At 42.0% G+C, this 21,897-nt stretch overlaps 1 protein-coding gene across 4 annotated transcripts in view; it reads left to right on the top strand.

Moving 5' to 3' along the window:
* BACH2 (BTB domain and CNC homolog 2) overlaps nt 1-20,583 on the top strand; it is a 264,660-nt gene extending 244,077 nt beyond the window's left edge. For all 4 annotated transcript variants that reach the window (XM_019537759.1, XM_019537761.1, XM_019537758.1 and 1 more), the window contains 2 exons: nt 10,220-10,426; nt 19,224-20,583. In XM_019537759.1, coding sequence (XP_019393304.1) covers nt 10,220-10,426; nt 19,224-19,703 — 687 coding nt within the window. In that variant the 3' untranslated portion in view covers nt 19,704-20,583. The remainder of the gene's footprint in view (nt 1-10,219; nt 10,427-19,223) is intronic.
* The last annotated feature ends 1,314 nt before the right edge of the window (nt 20,584-21,897 follow it).

Raw genomic sequence — 21,897 nt, 5'->3', positions numbered from 1 at the left:
CCACGATTCAAACATAGGAGTTTGAAATACCATCTGTTGGAGTGCTGTTGTATTGTTGACACATATATAGGTTTCAGGTAAAAATTGTGACCAGTATCCCTAGTGGATTTCAGCAGTATGTTGGGAATTGCATTCTAGTGCTGCTGGTGAGAAGGGGAAGCACCAAATACTGCTTTGCATTAGATCTATTTAATAGCTGGGGTTTTAAAATGTTGTTTTACTAGAAATGATGTTGGTGCATTTGCATTTGCAAACTCCCTCTTCAGATTCTAATAGTGGCACGAGATTTAAGTGCTAGACCTAAAACTTTTCGTAAAGATCCTTTAAATTCTGAATCATTTGACTTTAGCTTTAAAATGATTATGATATCCCATTTTTTCCAAAACTACAAGCTACTGGCTGGCACTACATAAAACACTGGTTTTGTTTCTGGGTGTTTTGGCAACAAAACCAGGTTTTCCCTGAAATGCCATAGATTTTTTTTCCTGTTCCACATCCCAACAGTAAATCTAAAGTACTCATGTGGCTTCATAACTGTAACAGCTGAAAACCTCATTTTATGTGGCAAGGAAGTACTGTCAGTTCCATTATACATGTGATGAAGTATGACTTGTTCAAGGATGCACAGTCTGTCATGTGCCTGGAGTTTAGTAGATTTACAGGAGCTCCCACTTTAAAAAACTGTTTTAAGAAGAAGCTTAGGGTGATTCAGGTAAGGCCTGTTGCTGGCATATGTATCTGTTTTCGCCTGGGCAGATAGTGCACTACAGTGATGATGCAGCAATACACCCTGCTAATCCAGTAGAGTTAGGAAATGTTCCAGGAACAGGTATTGGTGATGTGAATACCATGCATTCCCTTACCAGAAGGGACATCATCTGGATTTTAGTGTTCTTTCTAGACTCTCAGTCAGGTTTACAGAAGACTTGCTATCAACTATAAACTAGCTGATAAAACTCAAGCTGCATGATGGACCTACTGATCAATTGATCAGCTGCAGTTAGCAAAAGATGAGCTAAACTAGCCCTACTTAGCCTGACAGAAGCTCTGTTAAGCAGAGAATGAGTTATCCATTGTGCCTGCTGTTTCACAGAACATATCTTCACCTTTCAAAGACCTTATATGCAGCTGCTATCACTCCTCAAGCTCCTCTCTAGGAGCCAGAGCCATCTGGAGATGACGTAGGAGGTCACTCTGGGTAGGCATGCAGCAGCCTGGTCACACGGCGCTGCCCAGAAATTGTGTGAGAGGTAGTTGATTCCATATCTGCTGACCTGGGCACTCTCACACCTGCTCTCGGTACAGTCCTAGGAATGCTGTATCTCTGCTCATTCTCCTCTCCCACCTTAGTACAGTCAAGATGCTGTTCTTTTCAGAGACTGCACAAGTCAAATATCTTTGCCTTTGCTGGAAGGTTACTCAAAAATATTAGCTGGTACAGGATGCACCTGTTAACTCAGAGGGAGGCAGATTAGTGGAAATTTATCACACATGTTCAATGTATTATGCTGCTTACCAGTTTGGTAGCCTAAGCCCAAGTTGAATAAAACACGTTTTCTCCATTCCTGACCCAGCAATCTTCTGCACTGGAGCTATCTTCTTTCTGTCTCTGTAAAGCTGAAGGATAAGTTCCATGTCATAGGTCCTGGCCTATGTAATTCACTCCTGTTAGAAATTCATGAAAGCCCAAACCTGGCCACACAGAATGAGTAGCAAGCCTTGTTTCTGTATCCAGGTGCTGCACTAACTGTAAGCTCTGGAATCCTGGACATGTTGCTTTACTAGTGTGAATTTTTTTCCTGTCTCATAACATTGGCAAGAAATAATTTTCTCCCTGTATTTGGGAATGTTAATACATTTCATGCTGAATCATGGAAAGTGAGCTCAGATGAGTTGGTAATGGATGCTATATAAGTGATCTGTAAACCCTAGAAAGCAGTACCATCGCTGTATTTACTCACATACCACATGCACCTTTTCCCAAAAAATCAGACCCCCCAAAATTGTGTTGCATGTCTTGAATAGAGAAGGTGATTTTCTGCACAGAATAGAAACACCCTGCTTTGATTCCTGCTCCACCATGCACCAGCAGTGGCATTACTATTCAGACAGCTGAGGGAATCGATTGACTTAATGACTCATTGTTTTTTCACTCCACATCTGTGGAATGATCAATCATCTCTCTTTTTTGATAGTCTTGATATTCCACGAATCAAGCTAATCTTTCCTTGAGTGATTTTGAAGCCTGCTAGCTGCTCTTTGCCTTTTTTTTCCTATTTCATAGTTTTGGAGGCTCCTTTTTAGCTCTTTTTAAGATCATAGATCCATCCATGGAGACCAGTATTTAGCAACAACTATGGTTTCAACTTTTAGTTAAGCAGAAAAAGGAGGGTGATTCAGCTGAACATTATGCTCTGTCCCTGCTTTATGCAGCCATAACTCTGGAAAAAATCTTTTTTTTTCTTCATTCTACCTTCCCAAAAAAACAGGTGCATGTCTTACCTGAGAACATGTGGTATGCAAGAAAATACAATATATCCAGTCTGTCACATGCTCTGAATGTTGGCACTGAGCTGAGTGGGATCACTGGCCTACTGTACACCATCCAGGGGGTTGGAAAGATCATGGCCAAGAGGGAGAGATGCCTGGCAGGACCAGACTGAGAGTTCTTGACTAAAGAAGAATTGTGGACAGGAGATTATGATATCTGGCAGAATCAGCGTTGGGAAAAGATTGTGATTGGTATAGACGAAAGATGAGTGTATTGAAGAAGTAAGTCTGAACGAGAAGGCTCTCAAACAAAAGCCTTATGACCCCCACATCCTAACTTTTAAGGCTCTCCTTGCACTTTACCCATCCCACAGATGGGTTAATTTTCAGCTCTGAAACTGCTTACCACTGACAGGAAGTCCTTGTGTGGGTTCTTTGGGCTGGGAACCATGCTAGATTGTCCTCTGGGTGAGGAGGAGGAACAGATTGAGGCCAGAAAATGCAGTTCCCATTTCAGAAATCTTTCTCTGAAGAAATAAAAATGTAAAAATGCATGTGCATATGAACATATCTGTGTGCATGCATATAGAATTTTGCCTTGTTACAGAGTACGCAGCTCTGCATTTCAGAAGCACGCACTTCTGGTACAATTCTATTCATTCCCCCTGCAGCTAACCATTGCCTTCAGTGTAAATAGAGATGAGCCTATAATAAGTGTTTTTGTTCCCACTCTCCCCCAGCTGTGTATAGGAAGGCATTAACAGCATTAGTAAGGTAGGGTGTCCTCCACTATTCTGACCATGCACTTTGCTACTAAGATACAGTCCATCTATTAGCATATTTACTTGAATATAAGACAAGCTTTTCCCCCAATTAGCATGAGAAAAAAGTGCCTCATTTTATATTCACATACAAGGAAACCTCAAATACACCAATGGGAACATACTTTTTTTTGTTCAGCTCAATGCCAACATTCAGAGCATGTGACAGACTGGATATATTGTATTTTCTTGCATACCACATGTTCTCAGGTAAGACATGCACCTGTTTTTTTGGGGGAAAAAGGGAATTTTGTTTGTGTCCCAGGTCAAACTAGCCAGATCAGTTCCAAATCCTTTGAATCATTCAAGAACCATATGTGGCCATACCAGCAAGTATCATTCATCCCAGACTTTTCAGCCTGGGGCTTCAGATATACCCAGATCTTTTGGCAGGCATCCTGTGTGCAGGCCCAAGCCCCAAGACTTGGAGTTCGGATACCCCCAGGTTTTGCTTGCCTTCAGCCATACAGCTGCAGGACCAAGCTAGGGAAGAATCTCCCATTTCCATGAAGTTGCTGTGTAGCCAAGATCCTCCCACTGGAAGCTTGCCAGTGGGAAGCTAACTGTGAGACTGTCATAGGGAGTCACGTCCACAAGCAGAGAAGGGCGCACCTTCCACTCCACTGTGCCATTTTAATTGCATTATCTTGGTCACGGTATTTCTCCTGCCAGGTAAATATGGAAACTTTTTTTTTTAAGAAACTTTTCACATTCCAAGCCAAATCAAGTCTAAATCCATAAGTCAGTCTGAAACCATCAGTGGCCCTATAACTGGCAACTATCCTCCACCCCCACCAGGGGCTTCAGATATTTCCAAAATCTTTTGGCAGGAATCTTACATGCAGGCAATTAGAATAAGTTGTCTGAATTAGATATATGGTAGTGCTTATTATGTGTAGTTCTCATCGGCATTGATTGTTTTTCATGTCGTGGTGAGTCGCAACACTGAATACATTTTGACTTCCTGTTTACTCCCACAGCTGAGCTGCACCTTTCTTTCCCATTTCAAATGATCGCTGAACCAAATGGGACCCCAAGCAGTTCACCCAGAATCCCTCTGTTGCTTCCTCTCTCAGCCTGTTGCATGTGATTAGTGTGGCCCTACCCTCCATGAGGTGGAATTGGACCAGGTTGCATAGCGCCTTACCTGCATATAAATTTGTGAAGGATGCCAAGACTTGTGACAAGAACGCTTGGTTCCAGTGATGAACAGGAGGCAATTAGCACATGAAGCCTTTGTAGGCTAAGTGCTGAGCTTCCGAGTTATTGTGGCTTGAAATGCTTTTGACTTTGCTGGGGCCTGGTCCAGTGAACTACTCATGGTAAATCATGAGTTTTTTTTACTTTAGATGATTATGCAGTTTGTACTATATCCAAGTAACTACAAAAGTGCTGCTTAAAAGTGTGTTTATGGGGTACCTGTGCTAAAACTTGTAGCCATTTCAAAAAAGATAAATTCTGTCAGTTCTGGATGACCTAAGTCTATGGGTACCATGGTAATTTGCCTAGATGTTTATTTCAAAGTCACTGCTTTCAAATTTGCTCCTCAATCCCATGTGCTCAGTGAGAGCACAGTCTGACAGTAAGGGGTAGGGAAGAAGTTTGGGATCCAGAGGGCAAGGAGGCCACTTGATCCCTCAGATTTATTTTCCCTGCTATAGCAGTGGGAAGGGGACAAATTCAAGGCAGACTTTCAATAATTAGATTGTATACCTGGAAAATTATAACAAAGTTATAAATTTCCCTCAAGTTAAAACTAATTCATGTGAGTCATCTTATAGTCAAGTAAATATAGTGAGTGCACCCGGCTCCTGCTGGGTTGCAAGCTTTCTCGGTGCCAGACAGCTTAAGTACCAGAGATTGTCATTAGGCTCAGTCTTTCAATTGGAAAAACAAGAAGCCAGAAGTTTTTACTCTGTTAGTTAAACAAAGGAGCAGTGAAAGAGGAAAAATTCTGTTGATTTTTTTAAAGGGGCCTCCCCTGCCCTGAAGCATTTCATCCCTCCCCTGTGAGCTGTGCAGTGTATGTTGTATAAGTCCTTTAGTTGTTCAGAGTTCACAGTTACCCACATTTTCCTCCTTTAAAGGAGAATCCATTTTTAAAGTTTGTCCATGACCCTTTCATATATTCTTGCGACCCACAGGTGAAGAAACACTGGTCTAGATCACTGCTGACTTAACCGTTAGAAGTGTTGACATTTATACTGACACTCCACTGCCAAAAGAGAGAACAACTCCCCATGATGATACAGAAGTTTTACTTTTCACAAGGCTGGGTTGGCTGGGTTTCATCAGAATGGGTCATTCATAATTCAGGAAAGTTATGAATTGTGATAGCTGAATGCACTGGTGTGCTTAGTTATGCAGGGTGTAGTAATTCTGAAGGACATTGAGTGAGAAACAGTGACTCCTGCTCTGAGCTAAAGATCCAGCAAGAATAATTGTGCAGGTAGTAAATAAGAATTTGGAAGACTTAACTGCTCTATTCCTGATGCAGTCAGCTTCTACTGTAATAACTCACTGAAAGAATGGAGTGCCTGTTGATGTTTTGAACTTGAAATATCCCAGACCAGGGAATACAGAATGACTTATTGTATGAAAGAAAAAATTCTAAGAACTTTTCCTTTTCCTTTTTCTTTTACTTCCCTATTATTTCTTGGTTTACAGCAAGACTATCCTAAAGTCTATGCATTTTAAACAAATCCTGAGCGGGGATAGACTAATGATGTATTTAAACTGATGGAAATTGCCTTAGCATTGACCCAAAAAGGAGTAGACATGACATATGGCCTTATATTCTATAACTTACTAAAATCTGGTGTGGATTTTTGTGCGTGATATCTTTTATTGGACTAATTGATTGGGATAAAGTTAGATGAGGTGTTCACAAACCTGATGAAGAATGACTTTATCCCAGCCATGCGTTTGGGCCAATAAAAGGCCACAAAAAAAATTACCCACAAAAATCTTTGCTTCTCGCATAATTCCTGGACCATCACAGCTACAACATCATTCCAACGCTACTAAAATCTGATGTAGAATTACTGCAAGAAGAACCAGCAGTAAAAAATACAGTGTAGTCTACAGACAAAACTCTTAGTATAGAGGCAATATCTTTTATTACCAACTAAATAGTAACAAAAAAAATTCTTTCTTTGCAAGTTTTCGGGTCCAAACACCCTTCATCAGGCAGAGGAGAATTCAGAGATCGTAAAAGTTCTCTAAGGTAGAAAAGAAACTTCATCTTCCACGGGGGAGGAGAAGGATGGTGAGGTTCCCCTAGGTTTCAAAGTCCATTTGTGAACAAGTTGCTGAATATGCAGATTAGGCAAGCACAAAGCTCCCGCAGGTTTCTTTCCTGAAGGTCTCAGCTGTCAGACAGGGAGTTGAATTTTGCTTTTTTCTGTTTAGCAATGAAGTGTACACTTCCAAATGGCTAACTACAATATCTTCCATGTTTCAGGTATATAGCTTGCTGTGTTGGTCTAAAAAGTAGACTATTAGCACTGTCAGGTGTGCAAACATGATTCATAAGATAAACCCAGAAATTTCAAATAGTAATTCATAGTGTTAAAACCATTCTTACCTGTTGTGGTTTTTCTGAGCTCTTGGCAACAGAAAAATTCTTTGTTATTTTTTCTGTAGTCAAGAAACAAATGAAAAGTAAGTTGGCATTTTTCAAGGAATGCCTTGAGTCTAAAAATGTTGAGAACCACTGCTTTAATGGTACCTACTGCAACAGCTATTCTGACCTGTCCAATCTGGATTCCAGGGTAATTTACATAGTGGATGAAACCAGTGTTAGCATATTGTATTGTGCAGCCTCAAAGACACATGGCCAAATTCTCAGTTAATGTAATTTGACATGGCTCCATTTTGATTCATACTAAATGGTAACCTGGCCCACAATCACCATAAAATACCAGTGGAATCTTATCTGAGCCATACAGTTGAGTAGTTAGCCACCATAGCCAAGATCTGGATTACTTCTTTCAGTTAATATGTATGTAACAGTGGGGATAGATTGCAGTAAAATAAATTGTAGAATATAAAAAGTGCACTTTTTATGTTGCCCTTTTTTATCTTGTATATCTCTGCACATTGAAGTCAGTGGCATTACTGTGGTTTTTCTAATGGATTGCAATAGTTGGCAGATTATATGCAAATTTTCATCTTTAATCTACTTTTTATAGGAATCTTTTTCTTTCAGATGTTACCATTTCCTCAAGCTGTTTCTGCCTGCAAGTTTTAAAGGGATGCTATTGCTTTACCACTAACATTTTCCTTGCCATGACATGAAAGCATGTTTCCAGTCAGTAGATAAACATGATTTTTGAGCAGAATATCAGACATCACTGTCACCTTTGGTGTCAAGCAAGTGAGGAAAAATGGGAATGTAAAAGCCTTTTTTGTGATTAAACTATGATGGAGGAAGCCACAAGCTGTTTTCTTTTTTAGCCACTGGTTGAAACTTGAGAGTAAACCTTATGACATTAAGTCTATGTTTACTGTCCAAAGGGTATGAAAGGGAAATCAAACATTCTTCATATCATTAGTTAGCAGTCTGCAAACAAGATAGTCCACATCACCATGTCTAAGGTCAGTCTCTGTGTATAAACAGCAAAGTACTGTTTTCTCTGGCAGTGCCTGCATGCTATTCCTTGTTACATTAAACTGACGTGGAGTGTAGTGTATTATATTAAGCAGTCTCTGGACCTTCATTTCAGAGGTGGGACAGGGGGCCAAAGTTCATGGCATGAAAGTTGTGTGAAAGGATACACTAGGTGCTTATACAGAGTTTCACGTGGCCTGGGCTTAGAGATAAGTGAAGCTATGACATAAGACAGCATAAAAATACAAGCCCTAAAATAAGGAAATGAAGCAATTACTGTCATGTTTGCCTGTGTGGAGAGAGTAAATGGTTGTGCCAATGTGTGTGTTGTTATGTGTCTGCCCTGAGCAAACTGTTGTATGTGAAGGGAGGCAAATCAAACAGAAACAGCCAAAAAAAGGTGTTTGCCTTTTAGTTATCTGTGTAGTTAATCTCTTTATCTCCAAATACTTAAAGGCTACTGGTTGAGATTGATAGCTGCATGTTTGAATATCAGAGAAACCTTTCCACCAATTTGGTGAAAAGGTAGCTTTAGTGTGGTCAGGAGTTAAGTGCATTTTCTTCAATAGCCAGGATTTAGCAGTGTTTACTCTGATCAAAAAAGAATGGAACTATATAAAGGGAAAAGATTTCCTGCCACCTTTTGGACAGTGCTGGTGTAACACTAAAAAGATGTTAGTTAGCAGTCTTAGCCTGAAATTAGGCAGGGTAGGGTGGCACTTTGTAGACTACAAAGAAGCATGAGATTTTGTAGACAGCCTACTTTGTCAAATGCTATATAGCCTATAGCCTACAAAAGCTTATGCCTGTTTGAACAAGGTAGTCCATAAGGTACAACCATGCCCTGCCTTCTGACTAAAAGAAAAAAAAAACTCCAGTTATTTGGACTTTTTTTGCACACCGTTCTTATTGGCTCACTAACTACATGATGAACAGCACTTCCACCGTCAAAAATGCTTTTGTTTCAGTTCATCAAGCAACTTTTCCCTTTGTACAAACACACAAGCTACCTCAAAGGCTGTGTCCTGGCCTGACTTTATGTGCTCTGTGAAAAACAGGTAAAATTTCTAAAATCAAAACCAGATAACTGGTGTCTTTGCCTGCAGCTGTGGAAGCAGGACAGAATTCTGGAAATTAGGAAAATGTTTTTACAGTAATGCAGTTTGGGGATTTTTCCTGGAAATGTGACACATTCTTATGAGATCTGAACAGTGGGATTTTAGCATGAATATATTTAATGAGGACAGTATAAGGATTGCTGTCTTGAATTATTCTGACATTTAAAGCTGCGTCTATGGCCGAATTGTTGATCCTCCGAATCAGTATCAAATCTTCAGGTTCGGATTCAGCTGAATCAAATCAGGGACAGTGATCCGAATCAATGAATTGAATCACTGTCCCCGATTTGATCCAAATCGAATACGGCCCATTTCGCACACCCCCAGTAGTCACACAGCTGTGTACTGGTTGCACATTTAACCTGGCCATTAATCTAAGGACTCAGTTCAGTGGTTCATTAACAGACAAAACTCCCACTGAAACTGGGCTCATCAAAAATTAGTAGAATATAGTCACTTAACTCCTCCCAAGAAGCTCTTGTCAATTTAACGTACTGGTTTTCATGTAAGTGGAATAGAATCTCTCATGAACCTCCTTTGGGAGTATTAGGCACATAGGGCATCTTTACATGTGCTCTGAAGTGGGGGTGCTTTAATTAGAACAGTTCTCAGGAAGTACTCTAATTAAAGTGCCCACAGCATCTTGTGTATTCATCATCCCACACTTCAAAATTGCAGCAGGGAGCGCTTTAACTAAAGCTTGTTTGACGAGCTGTAGTTGAAGCACCCCCACTGCCATTTTGAAGTGCGGGGATGCTGAATAGACATGACACCAAGTCTGCTGGAGCCCTGTTTAGCACACTCAGTCAAGTCTACTCTGATGCATGCTAATTAGCATGCATTGGAGCAGGCGATAGACTCGTGTATAGGTGCCCATACAGCCTGGTCCTTAGCTCATGCAAATCAGCAAAACTTCGTCAATTCTGTTGGAATCAAACAGATTGGCACCAGCCAAGAGCCTGGCCCACACAGTTTATTCCCTACCCTCAATATCAACTCTGGGGAAGCTGTATTCAAATATTTATGTTTATTTTCCTTAGACAATGTTGTGAAACTGTTGATAATCTATTTATTGGGGGTGGGGGTGAGGTGTGGAACATTTAGTCCTTGTTGCAGCATTATTCTAACTGTATTAAGAAGCAGATTGACTTTTGGGGTGGGGGGGTTTGGTTTTTTAGGTGAAACTTCCTTTCCCCGTTGATCAAATCACAGATCTTCCAAGGAACGATTTCCAGATGATGATAAAGATGCACAAGTTAACCTCAGAACAGTTAGAGTTTATCCATGATGTCCGCCGGCGCAGCAAGAACCGGATCGCAGCCCAGCGCTGCCGCAAAAGAAAACTGGACTGTATTCAGAACTTAGAATGTGAAATCCGCAAATTGGTGAGTCACGTGTGGCACCTTCACTTATCTCTGATAACATGAATATAGGTTGAGGGACAGACGGGTATTCAGTATGCTTCCAGTTCAGTCTGTAGCCAATATGTACATGAGGTAAGTCCAAGTGATCAATTTATTTTGCCTTCACAAAGATAGATTTATAAGTGTAGTAGAGGGGACCTTAGCACAGGGCGGTGGAGAGAGTTTAGATTACTTCCCTAGATCTACCCTTGCCATGTGTAAGTCATTATTAGGAATGCCAGTAAAAATACCTTATAGAAGGGGTATCAAAGATATGGCCCACAGAGCTCTCATCTGGCCTGTAGAGCTGCCTGTGGGTCTTGAACTGGGGTGCTGGAGGCAGCATGCACTGGCCTTGCCCTTCATGGAGCCCATCTAGTGCAGGCTGCACATGATGCAAGGGTTGGAGCTGGCACACCCTGTGTGATCAGGTCCGTAGACCATCCACACATGCTGGATCCAGTGTGCAGGGCTGGTCTGGCATGGGCAACACATGCTGCTCACAGCATGCAGGGGCTGGAGCTGATCTGTACTGTATACAGTGCACAGGACCAGTCTGGGGCATTTGCTTTATGCGATGTTTGTACCAGACTGGCACCACATGCTGGATCCAGGACCAGTCTGGATTGGGCCTATAGACCAGCCCCGCGTGCCAGAACCAGCACATAGAGCTGATCCAGCACAGGTACCACATGCAGCATGTGCTCCAAACTGGTTCTGCATGCCATGTGTACAACATGCCTTGGACTGACCTGCGGAGTTGGTGCAGGCTGGAGCCAGTGCATGGACTGTAAGCAGCACATGGGGGCCAGTCCATGGCAAGCGCTGCACCAGACTGGCCCGATGCACTGGCTCCAGCATGTGGCCCACATCTGACCCATGGGGCCACATGAGTTTAATTTCCTTGCCTTATGGTGAGAGAGGTGGGAAAAGTCAAAAAGTGAGTGCTTAATTCAAGTAAGTGCTAATTTACACTGTGTAAATTTAGTTTAGAGGGTTGAGCCCTGGATTAGAGATCAGAAATGATTGACTGATTACTTGAAACTCACCCCTCTCTCTGGCCCCCACAAGTTGCATAGGGTGGAAACAGATGTCAACTGATGTCTCATTTGTGATGCCATAAACGTATTTATGGCAGCACAAGTGCTGAGCAAACAGACGCCACTCGCCTTTGTTGTGCCTAAGTCAAAAGAAAATCCGTGACATAACAAAAGGTAGTACTAGACTGCTGCTTTGCTGCTCTGAAGTCTCCAGCCACACTGGGGAGGTGGTCTGGGGGCTTAGGGACCCCACAAGACCCTTGTCCACCTGCACACTTTCCCCACTTACAGAAAAGCACCCCAGGGAACCTTTCCCCACTCAGCCAGACCCACCTCCAAAGATCACATTGCCCCTTGTCCTGCGCTATCAAGGCACATCATAGCACAGTTGATCTGCTTCATTCAGTCACATCTATTTCTAGCCTGGGAGACAGATCCTGCTTAAGGGATTGTGTGTGCATTTTGCATAAGTGACTCATTTTTTAAAATGTTTAACCATTCGTGGGAGCAGGAGTACCTTAATCGCTGGGCTACAGAATCACATTCCCTCTTGCTTAGTCTCATTCTGGCCCATGAATCTTGAATTTCTCACTGCCTAGTGGCCGTGCTTCAACAGGAGGGCTAGAAAGTGACCCCAGCCAGGCTTCCAGCTGTCCTAGGTATTAGGAGAGAGAAACTGAACCCGTCTCCTTTCCCCATTAGGATGAAGAGGAGCTTGTACAGTGAGTGTGCTAACACTGGACTATTATATCAGATCAATTTATATGCCAATATAAATCAGCATGTAAATCAAATAAAGAAATAAGAGGTGACTGACTATCCCACTACTGATTTAAGATGCTTGACCATGCCTGAAGAGAGTAAGCCAGGCACATATATCTGAAGTGAATCGAGGCATGGACTTTGGAGAGTGAATCTAAAGCTGGAAGTAGACCTTGCTTTTGGGCCACCATAAAAATGCTAATGGCGGCACAGAATCCAAGCAGAGGTCTGTGCCCCTTGTTGCACCACAGATGTCAACAATTGTGGCCATGACAATAGGTAGTAAAAATATGTGCCACTTTTTTGCCTCCTTGTTTGTCTTACAGCAGAGCTGCCCATGCTCTCCAGCCTCCTCAGGCAGCCACTCCCAGGGCTTCAGAGGCTTGACTCTGCACACGTAGGGAATTCCCCTGCATATCTGAGCTCTTAGTTCCCTTGTTTGCGGACATGTGTCTCAGGAATCCCTTAGTAGGGCTTTCACTGGGCGTGTATCGTGCTGCTGCTCCCTAACTCATAGTATCTGTGTTGCCAAATAAAGCAGATCAGCTCTGCTGGGACACATCCCACCACAGCTGATCCCACTCAAGGATGTCTGTTTTTAGCTTCAGTCTCACAGATAAGTCCATCCAGGCTGCAGAAAGGCACCTAATTCTGGGAGAGAGGATGTCCCTCTTCAGCATTTTCTGTTGGCCATCTTAGGCTCAGTACATCTCAACCCCAGTCCTAGTCCCTTTGTCTCTCTAAGGCATGAGGAATTTAGGCTTCTTACTTGGGCTTGTGGATTCCACTCCCAGAGATGTGCAGCTGCCATTTAGACATAGAATGCCCATATCACCAAACCAATACCCACTTTCATAGATTTCATAGACATCAGGGCTGGAAGGGACCTCGGGAGATCATCGAGTCCAGCCCCCTGCCCAAAAGGCAGGAAGTCAGCTGGGGTCATAGGATCCCAGCAAGATAAGCATCCAATTTACTCTTGAAGGTGTTCAATGTAGGTGCTTGAACCACCTCCGCTGGCAGACTGTTCCAGACCTTGGGGGCTCGGACAGTAAAGAAATTCTTCCTTATGTCCAGCCTGAAACGGTCTTGCAGGAGTTTGTGACCGTTTGACCTCGTCATCCCTTGGGGCGCTCTGGTGAACAGACATTCCCCCAGATCCTGGTGGTCACCCCGATAAACTTACAGGTGGCCATCAGATCACCCCTTTGAGATTTAGCCCTTACTCGTGACTTTATTTCTCAAATAGGGCAACCAAGATAAATATCAGCATCTTGAGAGAAGTGCTGTGTGGAGCAACTCAACAATCTCTTTAAATATTTGCAGGAATCATTAGTGCTGTGCTGGAGAAGGGGGTGTTTGTGTAGAGAATAGTCTCCCCATTGAGAACAATTTTTTTTATTTAGCCCAGGGTAGTTCTTCTCCTTTTTTTGGATATTTCAGCTCCTCACACATTATCTCCAACTTGTTGATTCACCAAGCAGACTAGAAACATTGGAAAGAAATTGAAGAACCATGATAAGGAGTGCAAATGCATAGAGAAACCCAGCAACAACAATAGGAATCTCTCAAATGAAAAAATACATCATCAAACCCGCCTCCAGAGTTTTGTTCACGGCTGAGATGTGGCCAGAATGTCTTATTTTCTGGTGCCGATAGCAACGACCTCAGATAACTTTAGAATACGTTCTCTGCTTGAACTCTTCTGTGGTCAAACCAACCCTAAAAGCACCTATATGAGAAATAGTATCTTGAGTATGAGATAGAAGTAAATGAGATTGGTCAAGCAAGACCTACCCGCAACAAACCCATGCTGAGTATCCCTCAGGATATTGCTGTCAGCTAGTCTGTTAAGGCTGGAAAATTTGGGGCTTGTCCAGTTGATTATTAAGACAACAGGTTTCCCATTCGGAGTGGCTTTTAGTATAGTTTTGTTAAAATAGTCTTGTTCAGCCATGCACTATGTAGCAGGAATGAGGCTGAGTCCAGTGGAAGAAGCCAAATGGCACAGAGAATGCAGAACATACTGTCTAACATGGAGCAAGTTACCTAGTCTCTCAGTGTCTCTCAGTTCCCCGTCTGTGAAACAGAGGTGACTTTTGGACCTCACAAGAAGGTAGGGAGACTAAGTCTATCAAGATTGGCAAAACATTCAGACACTGTGATGTTGAAGCCCTCAAAAAATAGGGCCAAAGAAAATCTTTTTAGTCAGGCACATAAAAGAGGAGTCATATATTAAATAGCTGCTTGCTTCACTAAACATAATGTATGAAGCAAGCAAGTTAGAGCTTGCTTCAGTGACTTAGTAAGGAAGGTACTCCTCTGGGTTCTGAATCTAGAACTAAGTTTTGCTTAGTTATTTAATACCAAATATGCTTGTATTAAATAATTATTGGTCCACAATGTACAAAAGGGCTCCTTCACTCCCTCCCAGGGGAGTGTCCCCCGTCACTGGGTCAGAGTCAGGTTCTCTCTTGTTTTCTGTTAATTTCCACAACTCTTACACTCGTGGATGCCCAGTGGGCCCATTTCAAGATGGGGAGTAGAGGGTTCTCTCAGGCTAGTCTACCTCCTAATCTGCTGGTTAGGGATCTTTCCTAGGAAGTAGAAAACATGGGGCAAACGCCTCCTAGAAAGCCCAGGTCTGCCACTTTCTGAACAAGTGCCATCACTAGTAGGCCATTGAGGAAAAAAGGGTGAATAGGCCATCTTGCTTCTGCTTGTCCTGACCTAAGTGCAATTCAGTAAGCCAGGGATTTTGGCAAGTATTTCTGAATTCTACTCAACTGGAGGTTGCGTAAATGCCACCTGTCTCCCAGAGAGAGTCAGAATTCCTGTCACTTACCCCTTGTCTACACCCCCCTGCATAGTGTCCTGGCTGCTATGAATCCTGACCAAAAGACACTTAAATGTCTCATTCAGGGGCTGAAGACCCAGATACTTGAGGTGGTTAATTCTACTTAGGGGTGCACACGTGTAAATTTTGGCAAAACGAAGCATAACATTCTCATGCTGGACTCATTTTTAAATCTGGACCTAATTCCAGTAGCGAGGCTTTTATTCTGTATGTGCAATTAGCCATTAACAGAAAAGCACAACAAATGGCTTTTCTGAACATGGAAAACTATCTGAGATTAGCTGTCGCCCCTTGAATTCACACCACGCTTCACTCTATATTGTAAAAGTAAAGACAAGTCCTGACTGGTTTGTTCCACATGCACCATAGCAGCTTAATTCTAACAGACTGGTATTTTTATAATTTAATGTAATGCATCCTTCAGGGGCAAAATTCCTTAGAACCCTGATAGACACTACACTTAAGACCTGATTAACCAGTTAATTGTGTCTTAAATAATATCCTGACCACACATTCAGGCAATTAATGGTGCAATAAAAAGGAAATAAGCCACAACATTATTTCATAAAATATGTGGAATAATTTTGTCATGGTTTCCACACCTTAAATAGAAGATGTGACAGGGTCCCTGCCACACAACCTGGCTGCATGGTGAGGCTTTGTGACTGGCCCCAGTGCAGTCCCAAGGGTGGGACCCACAATCTCGGCCCCAGGACCACACCAGAGTTGAACTAGCTCCAGTGCAGTCCTAGGGCTGAGATCAACAGTCAGTGATTGTCAGACCCAGCCTGGGGACTGCACTGGAGTAAGTTTGATATGCTGCTGTAGTCCCAAGGCTGGAACTAATAATCAGCTGCTTGCAGGTCCCAGCTCTAGGACTGCACCCGAGTGTCAAACTCACTTCAGGACAGTCCCACCCAGGACTGGGACCAACATGGCAAATAGTAATGGCATGATTGGGATCTAATCCCCAATCCCAAAATCGCATGTCCTACCATGCATATGTGACATAGCAGGAGGTGCAAATGTTGGGATCAGGGAACCGATCCCATCACACCATTAAGTGAACCAATGCCAGGGATCTTAGATCCTTATAATTCTGCTAAATCCAAGATAGAAGTCTTTGTCACTATGGACCCAGGCCTCTGATAAATTTCAAGAATCAAAAATCTTTTCTTAAGGGGAAAACACTTACTTTTTCTCAAATAAGTCTCAAAAACATGATATAGGAGATAGGCTGTGTATGCCTGCATAATATAATTCTACATAAAAAGATTATGGTAAAAGAATCCTAAATAAAGTTTGGAGAGGTTAGAGAATGACAACATTAAGATAGCTCGGGTAACCTTAACTCTCCCTCCTTGACTGTAAGCATTTCAGGACATTTGTCAGGACTGCATGTTAGTTTTTTCCTTTGGAACACAAACAGCTAAACTCGCTGTTGACTTAAATTGCCACATGATTGCACCTTTCATGAAATTACTGTGCCACACTCCGTGGGTGACCAGTATGTCCCCATTTCACCATTTATGGAACACCACCTAGACTGCTTTACTTTTTATTAAAAATGGGAGTTTCCCACTGTCTTTATTTTCTATTCCTCAGCTGCCTTCTGCCACTAGTGGTTTACTAGGCAGTATATGAAATGGTATTCCTTGCAGTTGATATTAGTCTTTTTCTGTATGCTTTCCTCATAGACGCATCTTTCCGTTCACTTACCTTCCCCGTCATCTGCACACACACAGTACATTCTCTTACATAATGTATCCCCTTCTAGATGCACTTTGGCATCTGCTTAATACTTTTATGCTTGCTTGGTAGATTTATCAGTATTTTAGGAAGTGGTAGTTTTCATGTAATCTCTTCTCTCTGTCTCTCTCCTATACTCGTGGCTTCATTGAAGCTGTATGATCCAAGTATGGGCTTTAGACTCATCATAAACTAAAGATCACTGTCATCTTGCAGCTAACTTTCTGATATGCACTGTCTTAAAGCACTGGGAAAGTATCTTTTAATACACAAAACTTCACTCAGTAATTTTATGCCATTGTCTGTGTTATGTAGGAGATCAGACTAGATAATCATGCTAATCTCTCTTCTGGCCTTAGATTCTAGTTTGTTGTTTGTATGAATTCAAACCTTTCTCTAATTTTTATTTTCCTACTGTTTAAAGTAATTTTTTCATTAAGAAAAAAACCCTTTTCTCACTCACTCACTATGTATGTAAATTGAGCTGTGTATTCCTTCTCTTCTATAATACAAGTTCAAAGTCCTGCATGAGATTAGTTCTGGTTATCTGAGAGACCCTCTCTCTCACTCCTTAACTTCCTTCCATAAGATCTTCATTCCACTGGTATAACAAGACACTCAACAATTGTATGCCTGAGTGGGAGGAGACATGTGAGTAGAGGACACAGTTTCCACCTGTGCTGCACTAAGCCTGTGAAACACACTGGCAGAAATAGGAAAAACTGTTGCAGACTTTGTTGCATTCAGAGCTAAGTATAAAATCCACCCAACCCTTTCTCCCCCTATCCTAAGGCTGGACGGGGCCTTCTGGGCAGTTGGGTCCAATCCCTGCATTTGTAGGCAGTCTTTAACCATACAAATCCCTCAAAGCACGGCTTCTATCCCCTGCTCGCAACATAATGAATAGTATCTGAAAAGCACCTTCATGGTACAAGTCCTTGTTAGTAAAGAAAGGGAGAGAGATTATATTGGTAGTGATCTCACAATGGCTAATGAAGACAGAATAAGTCAGATACTGCTGGTTTCGTTCCAGTAGAGTGGATGTCATGTGGTACACAGGGCCAGCATGCAATCTTCTACTCCAAGGTGGTCAACATGCAGCACACGTCACAAGTGGCATAGGCTGTCTCTTGGTGTGGCCTGTGGCGGGTCAGGGAAAGGATAGGCAGCACAGTGGCAGATAGGACAGGAAACAAAGCAGAGCAGGAGATTGGTCAGGGGAGATAAGGCAGAAAGCAGAACAGATTGAGCAGGGAGCACAGGGCAGAATATAGAAAGCAGAGCAGCAGATTAAGTAGCACTCAGAGAGATAGAGTATGGGGCTAATACGTGGCACCCCGGCCAAAAAGCTTGGCTCCCTCCATTCTACAGTATGCAAGCCTCACAAAGAAACTGAGTGCCGTGTGAGTGCAGTGAACTGCTGGCTGAAGTCTTTGTGGGTGATAATGCCTGCTCCAGTTGCATGCAGGCTGAAACAGTAGGTCAGGAAGGGAGCAAGCAATGACACAGAGCACAAGATCCACATCTACATAGATCCTGTTGTTCTAGCAACCCAACCATCTCACACAGAGGAGTTATAAAAAGCTTTGTTAGCTGAAATGTAAACCAAAGTAGGGATGCACACACAACCACACTTCCAGGGACATAGAACTGGAATGGATACCCTGGGCAATTGAGTCCAGTCTCTTGCTTTCTCAAGCAGTCATTAACTGAAGGATCCCTAAAATCACTCCTCTCCCACAGCTACAGGGGACAATAACTGAAGTGCTTTAAAAGAAAAAAGAAAAAAAACCTTTAACATGCACTGTAAATCATGAGAGCACTACTAGTGCCCCCCTGCTTCATTGATGGGAAAATGGTAGGTTAATAAGTGCTCAGAAGATCTTAGGAAAAGGACCACATGCTACGGTACAGAGGAAGGCAACCCTCTCCCCACCCACTAGTCAGTACCAGCCTGACCAAGGGGACTGGCTCTGGGTTATAAAATGAACTGCACTTTCCCAACCTGTCCTCACTTGATCCACCTGATAAAACCTCATACTTCTGTAGATAGTGGAGTTCCCCCAATAGAAAATCCTCTTTTCTGAATCCATATATCAGTAGCTAGAATATCAGAGAAGAAAGCAACAGCCATTCACAATTAGTGACCTTATTCTGATGTAGTCAAACATCTTGTTAGCAGTGGTTTGTTGGCAGGACACATGGAGACCCGGTTATGAAATGAGGATGTGACTTGTCCTTTGCTGCATAAAATCAGAATGCCATTCAGTTTTACGCAGTGGTTAATGGAATATAGAAAACTGGAACATAGCCTTAACAGCATCAAGTGGATGGGCCTTTGGAAAGCTAAGATGCCTTCTTTCTTTTTCAGGTATGCGAGAAAGAGAAATTGCTGTCGGAAAGGAACCAGCTGAAAGCATGCATGGGAGAATTGTTAGATAATTTTTCATGTCTTTCCCAAGAAGTGTGTAGGGATATGCAGAGCCCCGAACAGATCCAAGCCCTTCACCGATACTGCCCTGTTCTCAGGCCTATGGATCTACCAACAGCCACAAATATCGACCCTTCACCAGCTGGAGTAGAGCAAAACCTAGTGACATCCCAGTGTATTGGAGAAAGCATGCAGTGCTGCTCAGAGCAAAGCTCTGTGCAACTGGGAGCTCACTGGCTACCTAACAACGTTTCCGAAAATTGTACAGCTGGAAGAGGGCTGGATGGAGCTGACCAAGGTACTTACTCAGAAAGAGAGCTTCCTCTAGAACAGAGTAGCCAAACAGTGACAGTAGACTTCTGTCAGGAAATGACTGATAAATGTACAACGGATGAACAGCCTAGGAAAGATTACACCTAGTGACTTTTAACCTTATGTTACACCTGGTCAGGTGTTCTTCAGTCAGCCAGTGGCAGTGTTCATTTGTTGTCTAGAAGAACGTATTTGGTGCACACTACAGTGGTCTTAGCAGCAATACTGTTTTTAAGTATTCCCTCCTCTCTACAAGCAGGAGTTTTCTTCACAATGGTGCTATCCCTTGCTTAGGCAGGGAACTAAACAGTGGCAACACTGTCTGTTTTTGTATGTTGATTTCAATCTTAACAGGGATGGACATAACACCTCTGAGGACCCAACTGCAGCTTTTTTTTCTCAGTGGCCCATGTCACAAAACCCTAACTCAGGAATTTCCTCTGAATGTTCAATTTTTCATTGAAGACAGCCTCTTTACACATCAAAGTTTTATAGCTAAACTGTACATATTATATATAATATATATAAAGTATATATATCCATATGCAAAAGTCCCCTGCATGCCTCAATTTTTCTCATCCTACAACTGGAAACTTTCAGTTCTGTTGTATAAACAAGTTCCAACATTCCTTTTTTTTTTTTTTTTGTCTTTGATGCTAGAACTAGTTTGGTAACTTGTTACATGATTTTTTTCCCCCCTTTTGGTTCACAGTTCAGCAATATCATTCAGTTTGTACTTATTTATACAGTTTTAATGTTGGAAGCTTATTTGAGATGTTATTATAGACAACATATTTTTTTGGCACAGCAATTTTGTGCCATTTGAGCAATGTGGATTTATTTTATTTTCTTTCAGATACTGTACAATAATGGTCAACTTTGCCACTTGCACTGAGTTTCTGGTCAAACCTCTTTTCATAAATGAAGTTGTGACTTCAGTATAACTTGAGAATACTGTTTGCTTTATCATATAAAGAAAATTATAAAGATTTAGCTAATAACAAAACACTCAGGAGATGATCATGTAGGAAAAACAGTCTTGCCAAATACTGAATTCACCATATGATGTGTAATAGCAAATCTGCTTGAATATTTTTTATATTTGTTTATTTCTGTTTCCCATGCAACGTTTAAGTGCTGTTAGTGATGCTTTTGGATTCCTATTGGGTAAGATACATTTGGGTCTTAAGACATTTTAAAAAAGGAAAATCTGACAAGTATTCCTAATTTGTATGTTAGGTCCTAATTCAAAGCCCACTGAAGTAAATATCAATACCCACATTGACTTGAGTGAGATTTCTAGCAGGCCCCCAGCTTGTAGGCTTTATTCACTTGAGTAGTCCATTGGCTCTAATTCTGCTTACATGCCCATTTTCCACAGATATTACTCCATGTACTTCAATGGACTTGCCTTTTGAGTGTCATAATCAAGCTCTTTCAAGTCAGTGGGACTGTTCATTGTAGGAAACAGTTGCAAGACCAGGCCTATAATTGCAAAAGTGAAGTTAGTATTGTATCCCTAAAGAAACAAACCATATACTTTTCAATACCTGATTTGCTTGCTTACCCATTTAAGTGTTTGCTATAGGATCTTCTAATTTTAACAGCATTTGTCATCAGCACAAACGAGTCTAAAAGATCACGGTCTCAAAGGAGACTACTCAGTGAATTGGCTTAGTTGGAACTGTATTGAGTTTGTATCTCAAGCAATCAAGTGATCAGTGAATCATGTCATGATTGTGTGAGACAGCAGCTTTCCAAGCATAGCATCGGCATGTACAGTATAGATTTTTTTAAAAACACCCTCATGTTTTTTATTATCATTATTATATATGTGTTGAGTTTTATTTTGTGGTTCTTTGCCCTCACTTGTGCCAGCATATAATGGCTTTATCCCTGACAACAACACCCATACTCTACAGGTTGACATTGTTTGCTTTTGCTGCAAAACTGATCATCTGTGCACACCTGTTTAAAGAAGCAGCTTCTCACAAGTACTAAGTGACAAAACGTTGTTTTGTGCTAACGTTTACACTAGAGGGGTGTCTTGGTGCTTTTTTGAGGCACTCAGATCAGCATCTTATATTGGAGAAGGAATCAGCTCCCTTGCTCCATTGTATGTGTTTTAAGATTGTGCTTGCGGACCGTCACACACTTGCCACAGTCTTGCTTTTTACCCTCTTCTCCCAAACAACCGTAGCTTGGCTACAGAGGAGGAAATGCATATAGCATGTGCCATGTTTGTTGAAAAATGTTTTTTCCGCATGTACAAAGAAAAATTAGTATATAATGTAGGATAATA

This window comes from Crocodylus porosus, unplaced genomic scaffold (assembly GCF_001723895.1).
Source record: "Crocodylus porosus isolate Cpor-Errol unplaced genomic scaffold, CroPor_comp1, whole genome shotgun sequence".
Lineage (NCBI taxonomy): Eukaryota > Metazoa > Chordata > Crocodylia > Crocodylidae > Crocodylus > Crocodylus porosus.
Note: the sequence above shows the minus strand (reverse complement) of the source record. Positions and strands in the feature narration are given on the sequence as shown.